The sequence below is a fragment of the Hippoglossus hippoglossus genome, chromosome 15, assembly GCF_009819705.1.
Source record: "Hippoglossus hippoglossus isolate fHipHip1 chromosome 15, fHipHip1.pri, whole genome shotgun sequence".
Taxonomy (NCBI): Eukaryota; Metazoa; Chordata; class Actinopteri; order Pleuronectiformes; family Pleuronectidae; genus Hippoglossus; species Hippoglossus hippoglossus.
The window spans coordinates 7774709-7793733 of NC_047165.1; the positions used below are offsets into that span (position 1 = coordinate 7774709).

General features: G+C 41.8%; 1 protein-coding gene across 1 annotated transcript; it reads right to left on the bottom strand.

The window, feature by feature from the left end:
* Nucleotides 1-3467: 3467 nt before the first annotated feature.
* On the bottom strand, nt 3468-18805 carry LOC117775450 (coiled-coil domain-containing protein 6-like). Its single transcript, XM_034608585.1, has 9 exons — nt 18421-18805; nt 17082-17231; nt 15055-15183; nt 14364-14467; nt 13017-13177; nt 10828-10984; nt 9259-9359; nt 7871-7992; nt 3468-4739 (listed from the first exon to the last, which is right to left on the bottom strand). Exons 1-9 carry the CDS (start codon nt 18673-18675, stop codon nt 4542-4544), a joined length of 1377 nt encoding a protein of 458 aa, XP_034464476.1. The 5' UTR covers nt 18676-18805; the 3' UTR covers nt 3468-4541.
* Between the last annotated feature and the right edge of the window lie 220 nt (nt 18806-19025).

Below are 19025 nucleotides of genomic sequence, written 5' to 3' on the forward strand. Positions count from 1 at the left end.
GCAGCTATGATTCGCTTGTAACACTATTGACAAGTGCAAGAATCAATGTTGGTGCTGACATAAGTTATTCAATACTAGAATTGAAACATTTCCAGTTTCTTTATAGGGACCTCTTCTTCTACTGGGTTGGATGAGTAGCAGTGAGTGTAGTGATCTGAAGGAGAAAAACTACCTTTGATTTTCTATACCCTCGCTTTGATGCCAGCAGAGTCTGGGATTTCCTGCAATCTCCACATTCCAGCCTGACTATCATAAAGAGGCCGTATACCTGCAGCCCTAAAAAGCCCAACTGTTTATATCATTATATTATCTATCTGATAACAAGTCTATGTACAGTACCAGAGCTGACAGGTCAACAGCTTAGCACAGGGCACATGAGGGCAAATAAAGTCTACTGGCCCACATTCCTATGGAAGCCAGATGCATCTAGTTAAGAAAAACATGTTTGCCCTGTGTTATTGAATAAACAAGTTGATTATGTTAGACTTAGAAGGGTAGTAATGTTAATTCAGAATAACAGGGTAAAACCTGTTCTCTGCAAGTGGTTCCACTGTGTGAAGGTGGATATTCACTGTTGACTTAAATAATACGTCAGTAATGTTCTCTGGCCACAGCGGTGACGATTTTGTCTTCATTGTTGTTGCAACTGCTGTTGTGGGTGACATTGTTTATCTGATGAATAAAGTGTATAGAAACAATTTTATTAGTTTGATTGTTTGAAAGTGACATAGTGTTACACTCTTAAGGGTGTCCCACAAGGATCCATTTTGGGGCCCTTTGTTTTTGCTCAATATTGACACATTCCTTCATTTATTCAGTACTGTTTTCTCAAATTTGATGTTGATCTTTTATTGGTTCTGCTACATATTAATAACATCTAAAACCACATGTATTATCTTAAAAGCCAACGGTCTATTTGGCAGAATATCATTTGCCTTCTGACGTAATATATTAAAATAGCAGTACAATTCACAGCTATTTAATCTTAACCCCTTTTAATCATAATTTTACAATAAGGTGTAATTAATAAAATCAAGCAGGGACTGAGATTTCATGTTCATTGGTGTGCGGTTCAAACCAACACTTATTACTTTGCTGTGCTTAGGATAGTTTATTTAGTCAAACTTTAGTCAAGTTACAAGGTTTTGGTATTTTATGTGTCGTGTGTCACCTCAGAATTTATTGTAAGTATGAAAACTACAAAATGGACTAATATGAAAATTGTATTGTTTCCTTCAGCTGGAGGTGCGGAGTTTACATTACCTAGTAACAGACCATCAGTAAACACACCGGTGTGACTCAAGATAACATTCCATTGACTTACATGAACGTTTAGACTTACTCCAACCTTAAACACCACTACTACCACCTGGCGAACCTTAACTGACCTTAACATGTATTATTCTAACTATAACTTAAATATATTTGCTTCTTCACCTTAAAATGTAATGACTGATGTTATGGGGACTTGCAGTTTGTGCCTTTTATGTGCCAGTGTAATTAAGTCCCCACAACATGATAATACACCGTGGAAAACACACTTCCCAGCAGATTTACATGAGCTGAACTCGTATTTCTTTAGTATATTTTCTTTCTCGCTCTCACTTTTTGTGACACCCGAGATCCAGCCCCCTGCTGACATTTTACACAACAGGCTTGGCAGTTGTAAAAACACAGAGCCACCCTGCCGTCTGGATAAATCACTCCGGGTTCAGGCCACCTAGATCCATAAAGCCGCAGAGGTGAAAGACCAACTTCAATACCCAGCGTGGCGAACCCGAGCCTCCAGTCCAGATTCCTGCTTGGATTAGTTCAGGTTGCCGGCTTCAGCAGCAAGAGAGAAAACTGGAACATAGTAGAAAAACAAAAAGGTATTCACTTCAGTTGTACCAGAACTCAGCAAGTGGATGGACACAAATATATTGATGTCAATCTTATGGTGGGGGTGTAGGCCTATATTTTCATCCTGGGGAGTTTGAACTCATTGTGTCTGTGAACAAGCTACAGTTACCTGGGGAGCCTGTCGTCACTGCCATGCTCCCCTTCAACAGCACGCACATTATAAAGGCTAACATCTTAAATGATCCTGGAGGGATTCATTTATGAACAACACCCCTCAAGTCTTCAGCCAGTTGGAACTGGTTGAGACCACCGGTGTTGGATACAGGCACAAAACCACACGTAAGAGGCTTATCACAAGATGTAGTGGTGTCACAATAGATTGATGTCAGAGCAGAAGTGCTTCCATATTTAAGGTTTAAGTCATGCTACATGCATGGCTGTAAAAGTGTAAAGGCCCATCTGTTGGTTGGTCGGTCCAGTTCCATTGTTTTGATTTGAACATATAACTTTATGAAACCTTAACCATGGGTCAAATGCTGAGGATGCTAGTACTGCATCTCACAGGGTAATGGAGTTATGAGAATGGTTGATATACAGTTAAAACAATTTGAAAACTTGTCTGAAACAATGAAAGTGAAGAATGATAGCAGGTATGTGTACGATGAACATCAAATTTCTTTAATAAAATGTAGCATGCTAACATTCACTAATGAGTAGTAAACAAAAAACAAATCAGCTCTTAGCTTGAAGATGGGGCTATAGATGAAATGTCAGAGGATCATTATAATGACGAATCATTGTCTGGGGACCATGAATGTCCGCATGTATTTTTTCTGCCAAACATGCAGTAGTTGAGATTTTCCCAAAAGCATCAAAAGAACATTCAGGGATCAAAGGCAGTTGGTTTTGACAAACACGGGTACCAAATTTTATGGCAATCCATTATGGTTAAATTTATGATGGTGCTGAGAGTAAAAAAGTCAAAGGAATCACGAAAGTCATTGGATTGCTAGGAAACGTTAAAGATATTCCCAGAAACTTTAACTTCTCGGTGGCAATAGATGAAACGACAGTAAAGATGTTTAAATTTATCCTCAAAGGACCTTAAGAGTCTGTTGCAAATTTTGTGGCAGTCCACCCTGTAATTATTGTTTATTTCAGTAAAGATAACACAAGGACACAAAAGACAAAAATGAAAAATGAAGCCTTACCAGTTTTCAAGCGTAGCCTGAGAGGTCAGTTTAACATGTTTCTCATTAAGCTGGATGGTAAAATCTTTAGATACCTCCGTGCACATGCAACACTAAATGCAACTAAAAGGGGATTGTTCTGTGAGGTCTGATGGTGGAGTTTTATTTAAGGCACAAACACTTTCCATCAACTGCTGTGGGGGTTTAGTGGGACATCATGATTTGAAGGAAACAATCCAGTGAAGCTAAACACACAAAAACATCAAACCCACGTGGAACCATTGCATCGCTTAGGATCCGTTAAATTCTGTGTTTAATGAAACGGACGTCTCCTGAAAAATATGACTGTTCCTACATAGTCTACGAAGCTCGTCAATGCTTAACTCTTGCAGTTTTCACAATACTATCCATAAAATTGACAATTAAAAACAGAAGTTGTCATCTCAAGAGCTTTAATCATACATAGAAATTTAGTTCAACAGTACCATTCATTTAGAATGTTTTTAGCAGTATGTATATTTAGTGTAAAGAGCATTATGTTTTTTTTCCTTTTTCTGATGAGGAATATCCATAAGGATGATAGAAGCTTTCAGAAATACACCAGAGAGAGAAGAGCAGAGAAGAGACCGAGTACATGACTAAGTTGTAACACCTCAGACTACATTTTTAAACACCTCAAAAGGCAACATTTATCTGTGGTTTATGTCCCCGCACCCGTCCTCCATGATGTTTGTTTTTTTTCCTTTTCATTTGAACTGAAAAGCTGCAAAGCCTCAAATGCTTTCAAAAACTAAAATAACTGTGGCACATGCCCTGTTTGATCAATGCCCTATAGTGGAGAAACTCCCAGCAGTCTTCTGTGACACTTCTTGTTGACCTAATCAAAGCTGTTCAAACTTGTGGTGGGGGGGTGGAATGTTGACACTGCTTCGGAGACCTAACGGGGCAGGGGGATGAGCTGGAATGGCGGACATTACTGCGGTTGAGTGTCATATTATAGGCTCGCAAAGAATCAACCACATCCATCTATCAATTCATCAATTTCTCTAGCCATACATCCATCCACTGATCCAAACATCCAACCTATCAGACAACACCACCATGACACATACTGTATGTGCTGTTTGTGCTATCTTAGAAGCGCCACAACAACAATTCCAACCAGCTACAGTCCCAAGCAAAGAAAACAAAAACATAACATGTACAAGACAGAAGGTGGAACAGATAATTGGCCTACAAATCCCAGAAGCGATTATTTTTCTGTCCATCCATTCCTTAAAAGAGTAGTTAAGTAACGCCACGTGTGGATTTGGCAGGCGGCTTGCTTCATTCAGCTGCCGACTTGTTTCTTTCCACCCTAAAACTTGTTGAAGCTGCTTCTTTTGTGGAGTTGGTAGAGATTAAGAAACTTGACTTCCAGAGCTGGTAATGATGGAAGCTGCTGTTGCGGTAGCGTCGTGCCATTCAGTGGGCGCACTCACGCGCAAAGACAGAGACTTGTGTGTGGCGTTAAGGCTGGGAGGGAGGATGATGTGCTGCTGCATGCTGCGACATAGCTGCCGGGGAGGACATGGACTGGACCATGGGCTGCGCTGGTGGGGGTAGCTGAGGCTGAGCCTGCTGGGCCCCTGAGTGCGTGTTGGGGGAGGGTGGGGGCGTTGGTCGCTTGAATTTGTCCGGGCTGGTGCTTCTTCTTGGAGAGGGCCTCTGTTTGAGAAAGAGAGAAAAACGAATTAATGAGCCTGTTCTATGAAACAACTGGATGGCACCATCTATACCTTTGGTGCAGAAATGAGTATTTAAGCGGTTTGTAGAAAATCTGTCAGAGCAACATGTGTAACTATTCTCATTTTGAAATTTACTTGGCAGATAGAGCAACAATGAACCTCAGTGTGTACAGCAGTGTACAAAAGGGAGGCAAATTGAATCAGGGCTTTTTTTGTTAGACAGTTTCCAGTGTTCCAAACCATTGAAGGAAAATAAAATTGTTGGTGAGTCATGTTTTCTCCACAGAGCTATTGCTCACGAGCTGAAATTTGCAATTCCACTTCATCAACCAGTCAAGCTGCAGTGTTACATGTTGTTGTCTTTCAGGTCACAGTGACCTTGGACTCTGAACAACAAAGACGTTCCGTGGAATGTATTCCTGGTATTATTATGTTGTTTTTGTGATACGATCACAAGCGGGCAGCTTGTACAGTACAGATGTGAACGTACTCAGATCGGATAGAGATCACATCCCACCAGACCAAAACCGGAGGTGGTCTGGGCAACGCAAATCTGTCCTGGGCCACATATGAAGGACCTCCTACTCAGCTGATGTCCTCTGAGCCGCTGCAGTTTCACCATGAATCAAACACATTTTCTCTCTTCCCGTTGATTTGTTTGTAACCACCACGACATAATGATAGATACTTTCATCTGTGTTCATGGAAATTCAACAGACAGATGGACAACTAGAATTCATAATGCCACTGGCTGTGGCTTTTGCCAGCAAGGAGGCACAAAAAAGGGGCTTTAGAGAAAAATTAATCCTTCTGAAGTTCTGATCTTCCAGACCAATTGTTACACTCCTGGGTGGGCTGTGGGGTGATGGGAGAGATATGGTCTGCATGCAAGAGAAAATGAACGGCTGCAGAGCAACGGGAGGGAGAAAACCAGAGACACAGGCTACATCGGCACTACTACATTTTTGTTTGAAAACGCATCAACTCCGCTACGTCTTTTCGGTCAAGACGTTGCCTTCGCCGATTGGTCAGGCTCCTATCACATGACCCCCCCCCCCCCCCCGGAAGAAAACAACCGCCATTAGACTTGGCTACCAATGTAGAACACAGCATGGATGATCAATTACGAGCATTGCTGACCCAGTTGTCTTTGTTTACAGTGGTTGTGCAGTTAAAATCTGAATCTTCCAATAATACAACTGCTGACAGTTAGAATTCGAGAAATCTGCAACCCCCAACCCTCAGACCTGCGAGCTGTGCATGTCTTCCTGTTTACATCGATCCACACATGCCCAGTGTACATGATTGGTCATGTGCTGGGCGTCTTCATGCGTGTTAGTATGGACGGGGATTAAAACAAATCCAAAACTCTTGTGTGGACAGAGATCGCTTTACTTTGAAAACACCCTTTCAAACTAGAACGTAGTAGTATGGATGTATCCAAGGATATAAAATAGAGTGGGAGGTAAAGTTTAATTATGGAAGAAATAGTTTAGAGACTAGTTACTATAAAGTCATAAGGAGGAAGGACACACTTAAGTGGTCAGTTAAAACTATTTGAAATACAAGGTTAACGTGTACAGATTGTAAAGTGAATTATAAAAACGTACGATAAAAAAATATTTTCAAGACAAACTTCACATGTCCGTGTTTGTAGGAAAATGCAAAATGTTAGCAAATGGTTCAACAATGAGTCAAAGTTGTCTCACAGTAACAGTCAAGACTCAGTCACAGTGACCTGGTAAGTGCCTAACTGGCAGTGTTCCCACGAGAAGTGAGTGACATGGGCGTAATGAGCTGGTACGGATGAGCAGAGAGAAAAGAGACTTAACTCCGAAAGCAAACCAACAATGACATTTATTCTAATCTTTCTCATCAAGCCCTGTCACGGCCTGAATACGAAACTTTTGGCAGCATTTCTGCTTTTACAAGACTGTCAGAGCATTTAGACTCATCCATTAAGAAAGCTTGTGAAATCTTTATAACATTCTTAGTTGAGATATTTTCATAAAGCTCTCTGTTAATTTCCCCATCGCGGGACTAATAAAGTATTATCTCATCTTATCTGATATCATCAGTTACATATTAGGTAATTTCATGTCAAATCAACAGATGCCGCCCAATTAACCATCATGGATGTGCATTATACTTTATAAAGGTTTTCAGCAAGCTATGATATGTATAAAAACTTACCAAGGGCTAGAAAGCAATGCCAATTCAACTTTTGTTTTGCTCCTATTTCAAACACTAGCCCCAGCTTGTCCCATCTCATACTCCTCTTAAGATAGTGAGTCACACCAGCATCCAGTGTTCTCTTAGTCCAGGGGGGGAGGACGCACTGCTCAGAGAGAGTGATCTGACCTCTTGTTACCTCCAACAAGGATATTATGTTGGTTTGTCAGCAGGATTATGCAACAAATACTCAACTGACTTCCATGGAATTTTGTGCAGCATGATGAAAGAAATAATATTTTTTCTGTAATATTGCCAGATAGGATATTTTTTCAACAATGTTGTTGGGGACTGTTGGGCCTTGGTGGAGTTATGCACTCTATGGAGTGACATTCCAAGCTCCTGACAGGCAACCTGTATCACCACCATCACCGGGAAGAAACCAAGTTCGGCAAACCTCACACTTTACAAGACAACAATTAAACTCGTACATAAATGAAAATGTCCCAATACTGAAACTGTCCAGTACCAGTGAACAAACTGGTGTGATGGCCAGGGCAGCATCTTCAATAAAAAGAAAGGGCTGAGCTTGTGCCTTTTGTCAAAACATAACAGAAACAAAAAGTGGAACATCTCACTCAACAGTGCAAAGATCACATGGGAACTAAGATTTTTATAACTTCTATTAACTTGGAACACATTCGGTTTTACTGCTGGTAGAATAATGGGAGAAAGAAATATATCCATGATTCTTGTTGTTTACCTGTGTTTTCACATTCAAACCAGAGCAACTCAAATTTCAGTTGGATCTGCTCGCTCTTTGCAATAATTATGAGAGCCTTGGGCTGCAAACTCCAGACAACAAAACACAACACCTAACACATCCTGAAACATTGACAAGTCAACAGATGTTTGTTTAAGATGTGTGGATCTACTTACTGCTACGGCGTGAGAGGAGCTTCCGTGAACGTGCAGGGCAGGAGTGTTGTAGTGGGAGATGGCAGCTCTGGACAGTGTAGCTGGAGGGGTGAAGCCAACTGTGTGGCTGCCATATGAGAGACCTGTGACAGGAAGACAACATTGTACACAATGTAAGTACTTTTATTTTTTAAAAACAGGTTATTATATTATGATTGAAAGTGCTGCCATTTTCTTTAGAACCGGTTCTATGATTATTTAGTCCAAGAATGCGTGAACATAAAGTGTATCTTGCTGACTGAACAGAAAAACAGCAGTGCTTTGGCACCGCAGCTCTGTTTTATGATTGAGCAAACATTTGGGCTGTAATCTGATATCATGCTGAATCACAAAAAAGCATGACTCAACGAACTTTGAACCCTGAATGGCCTGATCCCCTCTGCATTGTATTTGCCGTTTTTACAATAGGATTCAAAAGACACCCAGGGCTCAGTTTAGATGATAAAGTGGGAAATTTTGATCTACAAAAAATACCTGTCAACATCACAAGTGTGTACATTTTATGTCCCTAATGTGCTTTTGCCTCAGTACTTTGTTTGTTTTGTTTATCCTACTCTTACACCAGTTCCACACTAATGGTTATGTTAGCTGAGCAAGAGCAGCAACAGTTCTATCAAACTTTCTGTGTGGACAAGATCATATTACTCATTAACTATAGTGACATAAAAACCAGAGGTACAACTGGTCCTTCCTCTTGAATATCTGATAAACCTAAACAATGTCTGTTACCTGGTTTGGAAATAAAAACTTCTGAAGCCGAGATGACTTCATTAGCTATGTGAACTTTTCTCTATCAGACATTTTTGAGTATATTTTGGGGGTTTTAGCCTTTATTTTGATAGAGACAGTAAAGGATGGACAGGAAACGGGGTAAGAGAGATGGAGGAAGACACACAGCCAGTCAGGAGTCAAATGGAGACGTGCTGCTCTTCCTGGGATACACGGCAGTGTGGTCTGCACCCAAACTATTCATCAACCCACCGTCATTCATTTTAATCAGAGGAATGAATTTGATTTCCACAGAAACAGGGGGCTGCAGATACAAAAGGTTTAGAAGGGCACAATAGATAAACTGATTGGCCAGAAAGGGGATAAATAAACATTTTTCACTGAAAATGAATTTGTGGTTTCGCTGACCTTAAAGAAACTTCAACTTGTCAAAGGATGTTTTTCCAGATTTGATTATGGATTTAATGATGAACTTTATAACTAAGATAAAGCTTGTGTTTGTGCCAATGAGTCCTATCAACTGACACCAAAGGCGTTTTTTATTGTCGGCCACCCTCTGATGTAATGTACCTTGTTGACTGCTGTATTCTTTGGACAGTGGCCATGTCAAAACTACCTACCAGGTGATATGGGTCGGCTGGAGCTGGGGGAGGGGGTGTAGGGGATGGGGCTGGACACGGTCCTTGCTCGCAAGCCCTGTGCAGACATCTCATTGAAGTACCTGAGAGGGTGAGAATTTACAGCTGGTAAAAATACATATAAAAACATGCTATAGTTGTATTTAAGATAAACATGAGACCAAGAAGAAGAAGAGATATTTTAGCTGACAGCAACATGTGATCAGAATCTGTGTATGCAGGCATGTCCTTACATAACTTCTTACTCTGATAAGATGCTAATAATAAATTGGCAACCATCATTGACATTAACAGTGCAGGGTAGGAAACATTCAGTTTATCAGGTGCAAAGCGTCACTGTCTGATTTTAGTGGTTGGTCCTATCAGCTGTAACTAATTAACTAGAGAACAGACTCACAAATTAAACTCGTCTGTTGTCTGTACATCAATGTCTGATCGAAGATAGTGACAGATGAACCCCCAGTCTGTCACACAACTGTACAGCCGCGAGGTCTTCTGCTGTTCCAACAAATCCAACAGAGTGAGACATCTTCAAGAGTTTTGTTTCAAGTCACCGTCAAGGATGGCATCGTCTAAAAATGAACTTTGATTTACATCATATCAATAAAATAATTTGACAGACCTGTGACCTCCAGTATTCAGAACAAGAAGCTCATAAAAACAAGGTGTGTGAGATTAACACGTCTACAGCCGCATTGGTTTCACTTTGTGAGATTCACAGGCTGTTCTATGAACATTTGAGTATCGTAAATTCTATATAGGATCGGGCTCAGTTCCTGCAGATACCCAATACTGAACGAAAAACTTGAATGAGGACATGGTTCAGAAATGGACGATCATCCTCGTCCATTGGCCCAAACCTAATGAAATGTTTATAATACCTTGCAAACTAAAGGTGAGCGAAGAGTATTTGAATGTTTTTGCGACTGTACGTGAAGCTTAAGAGCTCACGTTCACTAAGAAACAAAGCAGTCACTGGCTTAAATGATCCTGAGAGCTTGGCTCCTTTTCAGTTATAATGAGATCTGGCAAAATTAAACTCAGCTGCTGTTAATATCCAGTGTTACCACTGGTGTCTTAAGTAATCATGACAGCTATAGTGTGATTCAACACTGAAAGAAAAAACACAGGCAATGTGGAACGACGTGGTTGGTGACAAGTTGCCAACAGGCATGTTTAAACAGGCAGGTTTTGTTAACTTCCTTATCACAAAGAAAGCCTTTAGAGCGCTGAAAAATACCGGCCATTAGGAGAACAACTGCTCTGTGTCCTTCACATCTATACCTCTTTTGTTCCTTCATCTTTTTATTCTAACAGGTTCAGGGCCCCTTCATCCTATCAGCAGTGTCAGCAGTATGAATGGCCAATGGAGCCAAATGACTCTCCGGCCTCTCCCAGCAACATCAGACTCCAGCAGACAGGCCAAGCCATTTACTGAGGTGAATTCTCTTTCATCCATTTACCTTGATTTGCTGACACATATGGTTTTTTCACCCCAGAGTTATTGCAGCGTATTTATTAATCTGTCATATCATGTGTCCCATCCTCTACCTCTCGTCGTCCATCTCCAGACTGGATTCACTCTCTGACAGTTGTCTGCACAGGGCCTCCCTGCGCTCCATCTCTCTCTGAAGCTTTCTCTGCAGCCGGATGTTCTCCTCCCTCATGTGTCGCTCCTCCTCGATGTACTGGGCACGCTTCTCTGTGTCTGGGAGGGGGACAGAAAACAGATGACATCAGCTGAGACTATGAAGTCACTCAATAGAGCACAAACCTCCGCAAAGGCCCAACAGTCCCCTTAAATACATTTAAGTTGCACCATAAGTCACACACTCAAATATCAGTTCCCTAAATAAGCCTCATTTGTGTCCCTGAAGATCGATGAATTAATCTCAGGGAAAATGTCCAATCCGGCAATGTTAAAGAAAGTGAAAAATAAAACCCTGGATCTGCACCAACATGTAATGGGCTCTTCTCTAACCCATATAGAATGCATCCATCAGGTTTTCCTTCAGTTGTTTTTGTGTAATCTTGCTTACAATTAAACAGACAGGGGGGAAAACATAACATCCTTTGTGGAGGATGTTTTGTGGAGACCCCCCCTTCCTTCCTGAAACATCCAAGAACAATCTAGTTCGATTGTACTGGAGTGGGTCAATGCTGACTGCCACTAACACAAAGGATTATCAGTGAGTAAATGCAATGGTGTGATTTTCTCCAGTAGAAGATTCAGTCTAGCTCCTTATCTCAGCTTCTCAGACAATGTGTTATCAGTTGGACTAAGATAAAATGAGATAATCCTTGATTAGTCCCACAATGAGCAGTAGTTACAGCAGCAAGAGTCAAAAAAACATCAGCAAGTAATAAGTAACATGCAATACTTAAGTGTAAGGAATATATATATATATATATATAAATAATATGAATGTAATTAAAATAAGATACAGTGTAAAGACAGGAAAAGTATACACAGTGAATATTGCATAGTTGAGATTTAAAGGGTTTCAGAAGCAGTCCATAATGTGGAGTGGTGCATGAACTTTTTACTAGGAGCAGAGCTGGTTGTACAACTACACTAATAGCTCCCTCTAGTGGTAAAAACAAAACATTGACAATATCATATTTAGTATAATCTGCTTTGATTAAAATATTTTAACACAGTTTAGACTGTTTTGTTAACTCCCTAAAGGTAAAGATAAGGTGGTATCATAGAGTTGGGGGTCTCATCCCCCAAAAAAATTAAACAGCTATATTGTCACTTAGAATAAAATGAGAAAAACTTTATTTGTTAAGTTTGAAACTCATACTGTGAATAGGGTTGTTTTATCCCTATGAAAGAGTTGCTCTTGAAAAGTATCTGGTGCTGTAGTGTTCTTAAAAGGCATCAGCAAGATTACTTTTCCCAACAATCACCTGAGGCATTCTTGAATGCACTAAACACTGGTACTTAAACTGGAACCTGTTTGCTAATGTATTTCCATGCAGTATTGATGTAATATATAGTGCAAAATATAGCTGGGAATTGTGTTTGATATGTTTATTAATATTTTATGGTTGAGTGTGGTATGGTGTAGTGCTTACTGTCATAATTATGGTCTTCTTCATGGTATCTACTTTTTAAGTTACAGGTTTCTACAGCAGGACTGGAGCTGCAGCTTGTATAATAGCAATAATTGTAATAATACTGATCAGCTTTTAACAAAAAAAAAAGAGGAAGCAGAAGAAGTATTTTGCTCCATCTGAGGCTTTGCACAGCGTTGTAGTCAGAACTGTAGATAGTGTAGAATAGTAATAGATAGTAGACAGAACATGTTCATAGGTTTAAGACCTTTAAGAGAATCATTATGATATTAATACAGAGCTCAGCTGTAAAGGGTACCGCTTTCAAAAGGAGTTAAGAGAAAATATTTGTATTTTAAGACCAGAGAATCTTTCCTTAAAGGCTTGTTGCTGACCACTGTGCAGTTCCCCTTCTTTATAAAGGGCCATCTTACACTGTCTCAGGTTTTAATTTGACCAGTAAATGACAAGAAGGTAACAAGGCTGTAAACTATGTCAGCACAAAGCCAGAGAGTTCCCTGTTCTCCATTAGCCAGTACTGGTTTTAGGGGGAATCTGCCCGTCACAGCTTATCTGATTATCACTTTTACCAATCACATCCTTAATTAGCCATTAGGGGAATTTGCCCCCCAGAGAGGCTGCAGCCCCTGCGGATCATATGACAAGTTGAGGCCACTTACGCTGCAGCTCCGTGGTGCGCAGGCTTTTCTTAAGCCTCTCCACCTCATTCTTTAGGAAGCGGATATGCCGCATCATGTTCTCCGGTGAGTCTATCTCCATGGAAACATCTCTTGGGGAGGGAGGAGCTGATACAGGCTGGTCCAACTTCTCCTGAAGGATTCTAGTTTAGAAAAACAAAGATAACACATCAGTGAAATAATTAACTGAAATAAGCCGTTTTTAGACATGACCTGCGGGTAAAATCCGGAGAATTGGCTACGGAGTTTACCCGCAGTCTGCCTTTCACAAATGGACAACACAGCGGGAGGTTCTCTGCACAGACGCGCGTTCACAACAGAAACAGTGGGGGATCCCCTGCTGTGTTCTCACATCGACATCTCTTGGATTTCTACGGACATTGTACTAGGAGGCCAGGCACACAAATACCGCAGAAACTGAGAAGCGTCTCACTCAGACCTTTGCGTTCACACATGCATCACCTCCGGAGAAAATACAGAGGAACTGGGAGTTCCGTGAATGTCTGAAAGCAGCTTTAATGAAAAGGTTTTTAAAATAAAAATCCATATGAGATCCTGTAGCTTTAACATATCTCTGGGCTACAGCCTACTGGCCACATCTGAGACTATTTATTTAACTCTCAAAAATGAAAAAACCTTTTCAATCCGTCTACTGCATCCGTCTGCCATATTGAATATTGATATATAAATCAAGCCTTCAGGATGCAATTATTCACCCTATTGTAAATCACTCCAGTAAAAACATTGACCTTAAAATGTGTCATCTAGATCAGAGAGTTACTGTTATTCTGCATCATAAGTGAAGATGAGTCAACTGTTGAGTGACAGACAGGCATTTTATTTATGCCTGTGAATATGTGTGTGCGTCTGTCAGACACAGAAAACCGACCAGAAATATACTTGCACAAAATAACTATTTTTCTAGTAAGAAAGAAAAAAAAATTGCTGAAATTTAGACATCAAGACATTTTGTCTTCTCTTAGGTAACTCGGAAACCACAGGAGTGCACTTGCAGAATAGCTTTAAGGTAATTCTAGATTAAAATGAAGGTTCTTTTGTAAAAAAAATAAAAATAATCATGTTTAACATAAGTATAAGGTTTTTGAATATTGCTAAATGTGAAGCAAACCCATTAGGCTTCATATTAACTAGTGCAACTACTGGCCAATTTATGGACAATCATCAGATGCTATATGAAAGCCAGAATATGTTTTGCGAAAGACACTACAAATTTTTAATTGGAGTCTCTTTTTTGAGTATGAATATGGCTGTTAAAAGGAGCAGCATCTCTCGACACCTAGACAGTTATCATATATTATCATTCCACACCTTTTCTCAGCCTCCAGTTTGTCCATCCGTTTCCACAGTCTGTTGACCAGGGCTTCTTGTTCCTGCTCTAATGTGTTCTCAAGGTCGATCTTCTCCCGCCTCAACTGGAGAATAAAAGAAAGCGTGTGACTTCCAGAGATAGAGAAAAACATGACTTTGGAAAGCATGCGCTGATTTGCACAGAAAATATGCTGCACTGCAAAACCAAGGTCTCTGTCCAGATAAGCTTCTCTTTCAAAGAACTGCAGTTCTTATGTCTGCTTGTGAGAGAGCCGGAGTGATAGAAAAACAACATTGAAGAAACAAGATGTCTTTATCACCGACTGATACAAAATAACCCCACAACAAAACTAAGCTGCTGATTTGTGTTTTTGTCTTGCACCTCCATCCGGGCAAAATGCACAACAGTATTACATTAGTATCACTCTTACATTGATGAGTGAACAGCAACAATAAATACACACATGCACTCCTACACAAAAATCCTGACTTCAGAGCATGGAAACTTTTTGGTTCTGCACTCACAGGTCTGAATCCAGCCACAGACCAACATGTTCTTTCCAGCTAACATTCAATGGGAAGAATTAAGGGTGGTGAAATGTTGGCAACTCGCTTTACCGCAATAACTGGACACAAGCTCAGAGATGTGTAGTTCCACACTGGATACTTTGCTCCGCCATGTTGTACATACCTGTTCCAGTGTTAGCTGCTTTGAGATGGTTTCGTTCTCCATCTTCTTGATCTTTTTCATGAGCTTGTTAACCTGGAACTCCTGCTCCTGTTCCAGGTGCTGCTCCAACTCCGCCTTCTCATGCTGGAGCTGGGATGGAAAAGGGGAGGATAGGGCAAGGACAGAGGGGAAAAAAGGAGTTGAATGAAACAAAGGAGATGAGAAAGAAGGGAGAGAAGCAAAAGCAAAAAGAGACTTGTGGTGAGTCGTGTAAGAAGTATTTAATGACCACAGTGAACAAATACACTCAGATCATGTTATTTAGCTTACACATAGAGAATAAAGTAAAATATTACAATTCCCAGAGGAATAAACAGAGTAAAATAATGATTTGGCAACCAAAGTAACCACCTCTGGCAGCTCACCAGTACAAAGAATGGGTGCGGCTCAGCGCTGATTTAAAACGGGACGGCTGTGTGATTTATTGCATAAGTGATTACTCATTACAGGAAAAAGGGGGATGCAAATTCATTTATGGGAAAAGACTGGAAAGGGAAAAATAACAATTTCCATTATGCTACCAACAGAAACCACAAGAAAACCTCAGAACAAGGCAGTTCATCTTCACTTATGAGTGCGGTGCATTCATAATGGAGTGCTCTGAAGTATCCTGGCTGAGAGAATGGCCAACAGAGTTTTGACACACCCGGTGCAGCCACCATCTTTTAATTAACGAACTAAGAATTTTAGGAATTGTTTGGACAGGGTTCCTCCCTTAAAGTAAATCAACTACTGGCTACTACCCTTTGTACTGTGTGGTGAGTTGTAGCTATGCCCAGGTCTGAGTGAAAATATGTCTCTGTATTTTCAGCCTATGGACACCTTGAGATATTATATCCCCATTGGATTCTTCTGTCCTTCAAGCAGAGGCCATTTGTTAGCAACACTAGAGCAGTGGCAATGTGTGCATGTGTATACAGACGTGTATGAAGGTATCATGACAGACTCTCCCCCTCTCATTAGTCCATATATTAATAACAATTGATCTGAAATAAATTATCAGCTTTCTCTATAAAATTAAATTAAATCCTATTGGCACTTTAGAATATATCAGAATTAACAGTGTATGGGTCATAAAATCAGGACTGATTCAAATCCTTGCTGAGGCTGATGCATAATTTGGCTACTGAACTTTAGACAACTTCAGCAAAAACTCCCATCGATGGGGGAAATCCAGGTCAGACTAAACAATCGACAAAAGTGCTTCTCTTAAGGAGCATATACACACCCAGTAAAACAAATGACCGCATTTCCTCAATTCATCATCACAAGACTAAAACACATGCCCATGTACACAAGCACGCACACACACAAGCACGCACACACACGCACACACACGCAAGCACACACACGATGGGGCATTTGTCAGCACCAAGTCTACAGGCAGAGGGAGGCACAGGTCTGCTTCATGTTAAGTGAGAAGGTAAGACAACAAAATCCCAAACAAGTCCATCTGACCTTAAGCAGGGTCTGCTGAGGCATTTGCATGTGTCCCTTTCAGACTCCCACGTCATGACACATCAACACACCATTAGTCACCCTTCAGTTAGCCACTGAAAGTGTGCATGCACATGCTGCGTGCTCTGCAGTTGGGAAATAAGATGTGGAAAACAGACACAACCAAATAACCGACAGACGGGAGGAGAGTAATTTGAGAGTCATTTGGAGCAGCTAGCAGCCGCAATGAAGTCATCCTGAGCCTTTCCAGGCTCCAGGCGAGTACCAGGACAGTTGATGATAATGCACTAGCTGCCCTGCACTCAAACATAGGGTGGTGTCCATAGATATACACATACAGCAAGCTTATGCTGAACATGTTTGGCAATGCCGTAGCCACAAACTTTGCATAATGGAGCATAAAGAAAAGCACATCTGTGCCGCACTGATGTTTGATATCAACATGATTAGTTATCAAATAGGGGTTCAAACTATTTTCTCTATTGTGCCCGATATTGACAACTACAATCAACGGTATTGTTCCCACTCACATGCATGAGTTTCCTTGACAGTTCATTGGTGAGAAACTCCTCTTCCTTCTCATAGTTGACCGCCAAGGTCTCTTTCTCCTTCTGGAGGGCCTGGATCTTCTTGAACAGGGTGTTGCTGATAAATTCCTCCTCCTGCTCTGCTCTCGCTTGCTGTGGGGATGGAAAAGAAGAAGAGACAGCGGCACAGGCGAACATCAGTCCGGTAGCATGTGAAAACTGTGATTTTCAAAGTGTATTCAGATTATAATGTGATCAACGATGCACTGAAGTATACTACAAACACACACCACCCAAAAATCTGGTGCAGTGAAATGTGTCAGCCAAAGAGGAAGCGGAATTCCCCCCCCCCAGTGACTCAAGAGCTGCTGCAGTAATGGGTAGACTGACAGTGAGGGAAAGAGTGAAACATGGGAGATGTGTTGAGGCAGCTACAGGCAGCTACATCAGCTAGCATTACAGGGCGATGATACGTCTGTCCTTGTTAGCGCCAGTCTCAAATTCTCCACTGACCTCAGAGCAACAGTCTGTTCTGCGAGCTGGACCTTTTTTTTTTTCTCCTTGTGTCAGTTGTTCATAAACATGGAGAAGGACAATAGAAAGCAAAATGCTGGTTAAGCCTGGCACATTTTAGGAGGGGGTGGGGGGGTGATGCAGGTTGCAGTGTGGCTGACTTGCCAACATACGAGCCTGGCATTTAGCTAGCTCGCTAAGTTTGGCCTACATACTTCCCATCTATCCATCAGATCAGTTACACATTAGTACGAAGCGGAGGCTGATTAACCGAGCATGGAGACGTATGACGCATCGCCCCATACCAGAGCTGCTGCTGGGCTATTTATTTCCCAGTGAAGTCACTTACACCACCTCTGACGGAGGTAAACGTGGTGACAATGGCTAACGCCGAGTAACCAGCTGACCAAACGGCTAACTAGCAGTCCGGTAACTGGCATCGTGAGGCGCACACCTACTTTTTAAACGCCCCTAACCCTGGCGCTAGCCGCTAAGCTATTGTTAGCCAAGCGCAGGCAGGCAAAACAAACTAGTTCGACTGACGATGCCCAGCCACCCCAGCGAGCGTTAGCCCGCTGGCTAAATTAGCAACATATCCAACCAAATGCTAGCTAGCTAATATTAGTAGAGCTAGCGCTAGCAAAACACCAGGAAGATGCGCTCATACACAGGTAACACTGCGAGTTAACTCATCTAACGTGTCGCCGTTGGCCGCTCGGCGCTAACCACGCAGCAGCAGCCGCACCTGGCTGACTGACAAACGCAGTGCAAGTGGCGTGAGGGGGGGGTGGTAGCATGTAGCTAGTTAGCTCGCTCTCCCGTTACTCACGATGGTGACGCTAGCTTTGCGGAGGTCCCGGTTCTCCTCCTGCAGCGCTTTGCACTTGAGTTTGAACGTCTCCAGCTCGATCTTCAGAACTTTGTTCTCCTGCTGCAGCGAGGCCAGGCGGTTCGTCAGCTCCTCCAGACGGAACTGGGAGATCACTATGCTCGGTTTGCCCGAATTCGAGGCGGAGGACGACATCGGCGTGGCCGAGCTGCTGCCCGCCCCGTCGGTGTCGCTCTCGCTTGCGCTGTCCGCCATGGCTGTGACGGTGTGAAGGGGAGAGGACGGCGGCAGTTTGAGGAGCGAACACGGCAAAGCTACGGTTCAACCGTGCGCTGGTACACCGAGTGACCTTGCTCACACATGTCGGCACAGCGCCACCACCCGGACGGCTCCAGTACCGCCCAGTGCACCATTGATAAACGACACGCTCCATCCACGACCTGGTGCTGATGATCTGACACCTGACAGCACGTTCACCTGGAATGATAACTTAACACGACCACTGCACATGGACGCGTTATAAGACCTTTTAATACTATTATACTGCATTAGAAGACATTATAATACAGTTTAATGAAGCCAAAATTGCATAATAAGACATTATA

Excerpts from the sequence above, each read along its gene's own strand:
- LOC117775450 (XM_034608585.1), bottom strand. The coding sequence starts at position 18,675 with ATGGCGGACAGCGCAAGCGAGAGCGACACCGACGGGGCGGGCAGCAGC. Across the intron at positions 17,232-18,420 it reads GCAAAGCTAGCGTCACCATC|CAAGCGAGAGCAGAGCAGGA; the intron begins GTGAGTAACGGG and ends CCATCCCCACAG. Across the intron at positions 13,178-14,363 it reads AAACTGGAGGCTGAGAAAAG|AATCCTTCAGGAGAAGTTGG; the intron begins GTGTGGAATGAT and ends TTTCTAAACTAG.